We start from the raw sequence: 10790 nt of genomic DNA on the forward strand, positions 1-10790 counted from the left end.
GTGCAGCTCACGCAAAAGCGGTGTTATATGGGAGCGACGAGTCCCTCCCAACACCGCCCGCGCGGCCGCATTCTGGACTAGCTGGAGCCTCCGGATGCTCCTCAAGGGGAGCCCCATGTAGAGAGCATTGCAGTAGTCCAGGCGGGAGGTGACGAGAGCCTGAGTGACTGTGCGCAAGGCGTCCCGGTCCAGAAAAGGTTCTTAAGGAATCCTGAGGATTGTACAAAATAATAGCAATAAAGCAATAAACAATAATACAATTTTATTTGTTTATTTAAAAGATTTGTAAGGCCACTCTGGGCATTTCACAAAACTGTAAAAACCATAAAAACCATGCAACAAAAACTAAAAATCCGATGTTTCAGTCAACTGCTCAGGGTACTCCAATAACCCTACATAGGCTTCACTGCACTATTCCAGTGCCTGGGTAAAAAGCCAGGTTGTAATGGCCTTCCAGATGGCTAAGAAGGTAAGGACTTGCCAAATTGCCACGGGCAGAGTGTTCCATAAGGTATGGGCAGCCACAGAAAAGACATACTTCCTAAGTCCTACTAGATAGCATTAGTTCAGATACCCAATATTTGATCTAGATATACAGTACTCTTGGGGAGAGGTGGTCCCCCAAGTAGCCTGATCCAGTGCCATTATAAAATACAGTTCTCCCATAAGCATTAAATTATCACCATGTTTATAAGGTCTGGTAAAAGTTTGGCCCTAAGTGATTTGGAGCTTGTATCTTTTTTTTAAAGGGATTGTAAATTATTGCAGAAGAAGTCTGTCTATGCGATTGCTAAGACTTGATGACATGTAATCAAATGTAGACATTAAGCACTTCCCCTGCTCTCTTTGAATATGGTTGTCCTTTTTTAAAAGTTTTTTTGTTTTGTTTTGTTTTTAAAAATGTGTTGTTTTTGTCAGGTTACTGATGATGGTGCAGATCCTAACCCATATGTAAAGACATATTTGCTTCCAGACATGCATAAAACCTCTAAGCGGAAAACCAAAATATCACGGAAAACTAGAAATCCAACATTCAATGAAATGGTAAGTTTGAAATAGTTGGGTGGTTTTTCAAAGCAAAATGTAATATAGAAACCATCCACTGTAAACAATAGGAATACAGGTAGTCCTCATTTAACATCCATTCATTCAGTGACCAAAATTACAATGGTGCTAAACGAATGGACTTATGACTGACCCTTGAAGTTCTGGCCATTGCAGCGCCTTCACAGGTGAACAAAATTTGTACATACTTGGACTCATCCACATTTATGACCGCCTTTTGGCTGCCTGCCTGCCTACCCACTCCTACCAGCCACCCCTGCTGCCCAGTCCTGCCCACCATGTCCCCCACACCACATGCCTCTACAATACCAGTCAGGGGCTTCTTGTGTGCCTTTTTTTGTACTAGTGGTGCTTGGTTTTTTTGTGCTAGTGCTTGCTAGGGTTTCTGTTCATGCGCCAGCCAGGACTTACTTTCGTGAACTCTCATGCCAGTGCAGCTAGTGCCTTCTTTGACATGGCTTCCTTTTTTTAAAAAAGAAGGAACCACAAGTACAGTACAGTACAGTACAGTAATGGCATGTGGGAACCAGATAGGTGGGTTGGGGGAGTTCAAGAGGAGGCAGCCTCTCACTTTACCAAAGCTTACGGTTGGGAGAGACCAAGCCAGAAATAGCTTGAATTGGAGCGGTTCCTCAGCTAACTACTAGTGGGATTTGGTTAATGATGACAACAGGGACTATTTGGATTGCTATCGCTAAATCCTAAACTTTGCTGATATTTTGTAAACTGCCTTGTCTTGCACTGCTTCTGAATTTTTTTTATTTTTTTTTAATAGCTTGTGTACAGTGGATATAGCAAAGAAACCCTCAAGCAAAGGGAACTTCAGCTCAGTGTACTCAGTGCTGAATCTCTGCGTGAAAACTTTTTCCTGGGTGGGATCACTCTTTCTTTAAAGGATTTTAACTTAAGCAAGGAGACTGTGAACTGGTACAGGCTTGCTGCTGCACCATATTTGTGAGCCTGACAACTTACAGAGCTGAAGATATGACCTAAATAATCTTAACTCCATTTGTATATGATCACTTTTCTCTACTTGAAGGTAATCCGTACACTTTAGCTTGAAACACTGCAATTTGGTGGGATTGTAGTTGGACCAGCCTTTGCAGAACTTTACACAAGACTTCTGGCAAGTCATCTGCTTTGTGCTTTTACTGCAATATAAGCATTGATGTATATGAATTGTATAAATGTAATAACTTGTTATAAATGCAGTTCTGAATATGAAGAAATGTTTCAAATTCAATCTGAGGGGGTTATCCTGAATTATTTCAATCCCGCTTGAATTGTTTGCCTTATATACTGCAAACTTTTATAATTCTCTTTATAATTTATAATTATGAAGACTTTATAATTCTGCTCTCAGCACATACAGCAGCACAGTTTAAAAAATGATCATGACAAAATTATTTTTCAGTCTGTTAAAAGGGAGGCCCAAGTAGAAGGATAGAAATTCAGTGTAGCATTTGGCCTTATGACTTGTAAAGCTTCTTAGAGGCCATTATTAGAATGAGTGCCAATAATTGAAATTAAATTATAAATAATGGTGCCTTATTTTGTTGCTTATACCTCATTTCTAATATTTAAAACATTTTCCAATGCTAAAAGTTAAACTTGCTAAAAAATGCTTATGTGGTTCATCGTATAAATTCTTTAACATTTCCCCTTTCAATTTAGATCCACTTTAGGTTAGATTCATTAAAAAAAAACCTTACCAGGTTGTTGAACTACAAATATTGTATAAATGCAGATGCAATTGATTTTTCACCATGGTTTGCTGTAAAGCACATGCATTTTTCCTTTAGGTAGATATATGGGCTATTCAACAGTAATTTTGAATTTCAAAGTAGGTCCCACAAAGCATGATTTCTATTATATATGAATTAAAAATATGCATACTATAGAAAAAGGTCAAGTATAAATTGCACTAGCTACTGTATAGAGAAGTTGACACAGTGACCATTGGAGTTAACATTTAGATTTTTTTCATGAGTAGTAAGAGAATAATCCACAAAGCATTTTATTTCAATTAAAACTGATTTGCCATTAGTAAAGATAATAAAAGATACTATGTATGAGGTATGGTAGATTGTATTTCAAATTCATTTCTTTAATTTGTATCCAGCTAATTTGTAACACTTGGAGAAAGCTGGGTATAATTGCAATATACTAAACCCAATATTTTGTTTTTTTTAAAAAAGCTCTTCTAGGAATTAACATTCCACAGAATGGTTAATGTTGAAACCCAAATACTTTAGAATAAAAATACAGACCGCTGAATTTAAAGCAAAAAAACAAAAAAACAAAAATAGCATGATGAATTATACGATAGATGTGTGACAATCTATTGCAGGCAATTAAATGAAAGTATGATATTAAATGGTTGTTAACCTGGGGTGCTGAAATGTTCATAATCGACTGTAAAATAAATTTTGGGATTCCTCAGTGTTAAAACTGCATTGTGATTAATAGAAGCTACTTAACATTTTTAGAAGAGTTTATTAGTTATATGTTAAATATCTAAGTTGTAAGCTATAGAGTAAACTAACTAGATTGTATTTCCTGCTCACTTGATGCTTTTTGAGATGTATTCCATTCCATCAACAAAACCACAAGTCATATAAACACAGGGAAGTAGGCTACTGTTTTTGTGAAACATTGCATTAGATTAACTATAAAGCAATAAATATATACTGCTTTTTTGCAGTCTGTAACTACAGCACAGTGTATCACAGCACAAATCTAGAAATTTTTTTAAAAACCCTTTAATGACGGTCGTTTGCAGCTGCAGTTCTTGTCTGGATGTTAGAATATATGCTGCACCTTACGGTAGTATTGCCATTATTACATCCTGTGCCTTTGCCCACCACCATTTCTCAAAATAACTCCACAATGAATAAAGCTCTTCAGGTACATTCTTATAAAGGTGTTTTTCAATTATCATTAAACATGTAAAGGAGCAACATTAATTTTGCATCTCTTTCAAATTATTTATATTTGTGTGATACACAAAAGTTTTTTTTTAAAATAACACAAATATTTAAGCTGATATACAAAAGGGTAAGAGGGAATAATCACAATCAGATGTAACACTTTACTAAGGAATGTTTTTAAAATGTGGTCTCATGGCATTTTTATACTTTGTGAATGAAATTAAATCCTATGCATCAAATGTGGACTGCAGCTAGAAGTCAGTTTGTGTCTGTACATTTACTTCAACATTTTGAGGAAAACATCTTACTTTAAGAAAAACAACCTCCATATTTTCTGTACTAAATAATTAGTTATGACTTTGCACTGAAAATTTTTATACTGCCTTTTTATGACCTATATGTATATATAAAAAGCATGGGAGATCTGTGGTATTTCTCTATTTTTAAAATGATCCAGAAATGTATCTTGCCTTAAATTTGACTGTTGCTTCCAGGATACTATTAGCTTTTAAACTAAAGAAATATTTCTAGAATCTGCAAAATATTGTTCACTGTGTAATATGGATTTAATTGGTAAACTTATGTTCATTGGTATCAGTGGGCTAAAGTTTAAAGCTTCCATATGTGGAAAAAATTACACCATTCTCAGAATCTATAGGAATTTAATAATCTCTGTGTGGTATTCTCAGTACTGTGATTAACAATTTGGCAAAGGTTTATAAATAATAAAATGCATTATAAGTAAATGTGGATGTTTGCCTTCAATTGTTTCTTTATCTGTAAGAACCAAATACTTCAGCTATATTACACTGATAGCTAATAAAGATGTACATTATTTCTATCTAAGCCTAAACCCAAAATATTTGGGTTAAATGTGACTCCATAACTGTCCTACAATTACATTAAATACTATTTAATAAAAACATTGTGCCTCTTTTTTTCTAAATTCACTAATTTGTATCTGTGGATCAAGAAACCTAAGTGCAAAAGTTTCAATCAGATCTATTCCACTGAGCATTTTTAAGAAAGTTGCTTCAAATATTAACTATTATCTTTACGTTGCCTCTCTGTTCTTTTCTTACACCTAAATCTGTGATCTGTAGTTCTGTTAATCCTAGCACTACTCAGTAGTAGACCATATATTCTAAGTGAAATCTCATGTACTTGGACAAGATTAAATCATTTTGAGAATTACTGCCAAAATCACTGAAATGTCCAGTGTGGTTTCCTACCTTTAATATTTTCACCTAAGAAACACTAAATGGGAAGATAAAGGAAAATATGCTAACCTGCTATACCATCTTTATTTCCAGTAATTCTTGCAGGTCCTTTTAAATTTCTTTAAAATATAAAAATATAGAACTGCTCCAGTGCATTTTTTGTTTGATTTTTCCCCCTATGTTGAGAAAGATCAATTAAAGAATGGTAGGGAGCATTCTTCAATGCTACAGAAGATAACATAGTAGCCTGATTTGCCATTGGGTTGAAATGTCATGACTGCTGTTCTTTCCCCTCACTGCAGCCATTTGGTGGAGCGCCCATTATATATCCCCCTAGGCCTAGACCACAGGTTCATAATCTTTTTGCCATTACGCCTTCCTTTAGACCAGCGGTTCTCAACCTATGGGTCGCGACCCCATTTGGGGTCGATCGACCATTTCACGGGGGTCGCCAAGCAAGGCTGTCTGCCATTTTTTTCCCCCTTTTCCGGCGGGTGTCTTACCTCCCTTGAGCTGGGCCAGCTGGTGGTCGGCCTGCTCCGTCTCTGCCGCTTGTCAGCTACGCCTCGGCCGGCGCAGGGGGCGGAACCACACATGCGCGGCACTCCTGGGCAGGGAAAGTCCTCGACTTACGACTGGTTGGGTAGTCCTCGACTTACAACCGGTTTAGTCCTTGACTTACGACCGGTTTAGTCCTCGACTTACGACTGGTTTAGTCCTCGACTTACAACCGGTTGGGGGTCGCGGCGTTAAAAAGGTTGAGAACCACTGCTTTAGACTTTACTTCCAACAGTATAATCTTAATGTATACAACTTCCCCTAAACACCCAAAACACCAAAGTGAAGACAAATGAGCAATGAAAAAAATACAATGTAACTTTGGGAACGATGTATTTACTGTAGTAATGTACAATTAAAAGGTTCTTCACATCTTCGCTAGACTCCGGGAGGAAAGTACACCTTACAATGGGGAAACCCTAAAGGACTTGTTGCAATGTTATTCGACCCTTTTAGACATCACATTTTGGGGGTGGAAGTGGCCAACTGCTGTTCTTTACGCACACTGTAAAATTGTAAAGTTGGGAACTTTTTTTTAAAGATTTACAGATATCTGAAGAGCCAATCTTAAGATACACATTATGGTTAATATGGGGGCAATTAGCCCCACGATGCGATGGTAGGCGGCGGTCGAGGTGCTTTTTCTTACAACCAAATCATATGATAAGAAACTACAAACATTTTGCCGCTGCCATTTACCGCTTCACACACAAACACAGTCTCTCTCTCTCTCTCTCTCTCTCTCTCGCACACACACTCACACAAAACCCCGTCCCTCAACTAGAAAGACTAAGAAAGGAATGCTGGGAGATGTAGTTTATCAACAGGCGGAAGAACCGCTCTGAATAGCCGCACGCGAAACCGGAAGTCTTCTCGTTCTGCCTGCGACGTCATTTCCGGCGGAAAGAAAGCTTGACTGCAAGGCTGCCTTTCTTGCTTCTTTCTTTTCGGCGCCATCATGGGTCGCATGCACGCCCCCGGGTGAGTTGGCCGAGGCCGAGGCCTTGGCGTGAGGAGGTCCGAGGAGGACTGGCGGGAACGGTCGCGACTTCCTCCGGTCGTAGTTTTGCGATCTAGTTCAGGAGCGTTTCCTTCGCTTCTGTTAATGGAGGGGCGGGTCGGCCTTTGCTTAGAGGCCGACTTCGTCGAGCCCCGCGGGACTGGCGGTTTCCTCGGGAATCCAGTAGAGCCGCGGAGGAGAGGCGGGTTGTCGCGCCGCACGTTTAGCGCTCCTCTCGCTCGTGCCTTTATTTTCAATGGAACATCCGGGCATCTCTTAGCAAAAGTCTCGGGAGGCGCCGCGTGTAGGAGACGGGGAAATAAGTGTGAAAATTGGAGGCGGCGGTGCCTCGTGGGTTCCCTATACTGGTGCAACGTTTTCGTTACATCGCTCGGATAAAATCAAAAGCTATGCAGCTGTTGTAATTCTGAAAGTACGGCTTCTAGATCAGTCTTTCTCAACCTTGACCATTTTAAGGCATGTGGACTTCAACTCCCAGAATTCCACAGCCAGCATTGCTGGCTGTGGAATTCTGGGAGTTGAAGTCCACATGCCTTAAAATGGTCAAGGTTGAGAAAGACTGTTCTAGATTCACAGCAGGGTTACGTGCTGGCAATTCTAGATCACTACGGTATCAAGCTGGTTAGTATCCTATAGCGAACTGTGTACTTGTCACATTTTCTAAAATATGCTATCTTTGACTTCTCTTTCAACAGAAAGGGTCTGTCCCAGTCGGCCTTGCCTTACAGGAGAAGCGTGCCTACAGTAAGTAGTTCTTCAGCCCGCTGGGGACTTGATTAAAAAGCATCCAACTTGCAAAGTGAAGGATGCAAAATGTTTGTAAACATCCCACAGGCTAAATTATTTTAAATGTGTTTCCTACAATGGTCTTTTGATTTAACAGTTAAGAAATAAAATACCAGGTTTCGCATCTTGCTGAAATGGCAAAAATTTCGGCTTATTTGAAGGATCATTCAAATGAACAATTTTTATCAATATGGAGAAGATGGATTGTTTATATTCAAAATAAGCATAGAATGGTGGAATATAATTTAGGTTTTTAGATAAAAACTTTTTTTTTTATATATATATATATATATTTCACCTACTTATGTAGAATAATACTTTGTGGAGTTAGGGATATTAATACTAGTTTACTTTTNTCTCAACCTTGACCATTTTAAGGCATGTGGACTTCAACTCCCAGAATTCCACAGCCAGCATTGCTGGCTGTGGAATTCTGGGAGTTGAAGTCCACATGCCTTAAAATGGTCAAGGTTGAGAAAGACTGTTCTAGATTCACAGCAGGGTTACGTGCTGGCAATTCTAGATCACTACGGTATCAAGCTGGTTAGTATCCTACAGCGCAGTGGTTCTCAACCTTTTTAATGCCGCAACCCCAACCGGTCGTAAGTCGAGGACTAAACCGGTTGTAAGTCGAGGACTAAATCGGTCGTAAGTCGAGGACTACCCAACCGGTCGTAAGTTGAGGACTTTCTCTGCCCGGGAGCACCACGCATGCGTGGTTCCGCCCCCTGCGCCGGCCGAGGCGTAGCTGGCAAGCGGCAGAGACGGAGCAGACCGACCACCAGCTGGCCCAGCCCAAGGGAGGTAAGGCACCCGCCGGAAAAGGGGAAAAAATGGTGGACAAAAAAATGGCGGACAAATAAAATGGCGGACAGCCTTGCTTGGCGACCCCCATGAAATGGTCGTCCCGACCCACAGGTTGAGAACCACTGCTATAGCGAACTGTGTACTTGTCACATTTTCTAAAATATGCTATCTTTGACTTCTCTTTCAACAGAAAGGGTCTGTCCCAGTCGGCCTTGCCTTACAGGAGAAGCGTGCCTACAGTAAGTAGTTCTTCAGCCCCGCTGGGGACTTGATTAAAAAGCATCCAACTTGCAAAGTGAAGGATGCAAAATGTTTGTAAACATCCCACGGGCTGAATTATTTTAAATGTGTTTCCTACAATGGCCTTTTGATTTAACAGTTAAGAAATAAAATACCAATCTTGCCGTTAATTAGGAAAGCATCTTAATATATGTCCTTACCTATTTCTTAAAACTTCTGTCTTGAGTTAAAAAGCTTTAAAATGAGAACATAAATGTTGATCCTCTCAAAATGATCTGTTACATGTTAAATTGCGAATAATTGCTGAAAATCTAATACTTTAGCATTGTGTCTGAATGGGACAACTTTATAACTTTATGCATGACAGACTCGTGAGGCCGGTGTGATGTGCAATTAGTTCACAGGGTGAAATAAGTTGGGGGGGTTGTAGTCACTGTGAGTTTGTGGTGACGGGGGGGGGCACAGAGGAAGGCTCAGCCAATTTCACTGTATACATGTTATACTTTGATAATAAAGGGTTTATTTATTTATTATTTATTAACATAAACAATGCTCAACCAGTTCCAAGCTCCAAGACAATTATGAGAAAATAAAAAAAAACCAAAACTTGTTACTCTAAGCAGTTTTGCTAGCCTATGGAATTACTTGAGCTACAACCTTCTTTTTGTAGTTTTAATTCATGGTGGTATATGTACAGGTGTCATACATGCAGCTTAGTTTAGTTACAATCAAAGGCATTAATTTGGGGGAAAATAATATTTAACTGACCAGAAGACTATATAGCATTGCAGTTTCATTAAAGTGTTATGAAATTATACTTGTATTTTTTTCAGGGTTAAGTCTATTACTTCTAAAACCACAGTATCAAGAAATCAAAAACTATGTAATTTCAAGGCATCCTACTTTTATTTTTCTTTTGGCAGCTATAATTGTGTATGAAGATGTAGCAAGTGGCACTTTAATGCTTTTTTCCTTACATAATTCTCTACCAAGAGCTTTTTAGTTTTAGTTTTTTATTTTTGCAATTTGAAATAGCAGAATTATTTATTACATGTTCTGTGTTGGGTGGTTGCTATCTGATATATCTGAACTTGAATGGCTGACATTTGAACTTTTTTAGTGGCTGAAACTTACTTCTGATGATGTTAAAGAGCAGATCTACAAGTTGGCAAAAAAAGGCTTGACACCTTCCCAAATTGGTATGTTGAAATAAAATGCTGTGCTAATAGTAACTAATAATATATACATGAGGGCATGTATATTGGCTCTTAGTTATAAGCCACTTAGAGTCATTTGGGAGTAAGGAAGCCAAATAATTCATCTTATTGATTTGGTTTACCTTGGTAAACTTCCCTTGGTTTATTGGCTGGCTAGTTCGTTTATTGGCTATTCATAGTTTTAAGTATTTGTAACACTACTGTTCTGTGAGCTGTATTGGTTGCTAGTCTGCTTCCGGGTGTAATCTAGGATGTTGGCGAACACCTTTAAAGTCCTTCATGGCATGGGTCCAGGTTACTTGAGGGACCATCTTATCCCACTGGGATTGGCCCATCGCACTCATGCCAGCAGAGGAGGCATGCTGTGGGTCCCATCAGCACGATTATTCCAACCAACGGGTGCAGGAGGAGGGCCTTCTCTGCCTTTGTTCCTGCCCTCTGGAACATCTCTCTCCACTCCATGTAAGATTGGCCCCAATCTCCTATCCTTTTGTAAGGGCCTAAAGACCGGGCTGTGCTAATTGGCCTGGGGCTCCAATGGGAGAACAGCACAGTGGAGATGGTTAATGGGGTAACAACAGATCCCACCTTTTCCTATTTCGCCCTTTCCCCACATGTCCTTTATTTTAATCTCTGGTTTTAATTTATTCAGGTTTTAATGTAGATATATTTTTATGTCTGTAAGCCACCCAGAGTTATCTTATGGTAAGATGGGCATATATATAACTTTATACACTCAAACACACACACACACACACATCCCAAATGCTTTATTGGTTGCAGGGGGTATAAACTGGTATTTTATCCAGTCAAATAAGATATTTTTCCTTCAATAAAGTTCTGATGATTAATATAATTGAAATCTTAGAACCTACTTTTATTTAAGGTATTACTGAATTGATTAATGCCTTCAAATATCATTGCTGCTGCTAAAATTGTACATTTT

The 10790-nt window shown here is 39.0% G+C and overlaps 2 protein-coding genes across 2 annotated transcripts in view; both read left to right on the forward strand.

Annotated features, from left to right (window-relative positions):
- The window catches only part of PIK3C2A (phosphatidylinositol-4-phosphate 3-kinase catalytic subunit type 2 alpha), a 17038-nt gene extending 12129 nt beyond the window's left edge, over positions 1-4909 (forward strand). Inside the window, exons 14-15 of the mRNA XM_015819253.1 lie at positions 919-1044; positions 1841-4909. Coding sequence (XP_015674739.1) covers positions 919-1044; positions 1841-2023 — 309 coding nt within the window. The 3' untranslated portion in view covers positions 2024-4909. The remainder of the gene's footprint in view (positions 1-918; positions 1045-1840) is intronic.
- Positions 4910-6649: 1740 nt separating this feature from the next.
- RPS13 (ribosomal protein S13) overlaps positions 6650-10790 on the forward strand; it is a 6097-nt gene continuing 1956 nt past the window's right edge. The window contains exons 1-3 of the mRNA XM_015819275.1: positions 6650-6754; positions 7490-7538; positions 9748-9826. Of these exons, the coding sequence (XP_015674761.1) occupies positions 6732-6754; positions 7490-7538; positions 9748-9826 (151 nt within the window). The 5' untranslated portion in view covers positions 6650-6731. The remainder of the gene's footprint in view (positions 6755-7489; positions 7539-9747; positions 9827-10790) is intronic.

Source organism: Protobothrops mucrosquamatus, unplaced genomic scaffold, assembly GCF_001527695.2.
Source record: "Protobothrops mucrosquamatus isolate PMUCROS unplaced genomic scaffold, P.Mucros_1.0 scaffold_148, whole genome shotgun sequence".
Taxonomy (NCBI): domain Eukaryota; kingdom Metazoa; phylum Chordata; class Lepidosauria; order Squamata; family Viperidae; genus Protobothrops; species Protobothrops mucrosquamatus.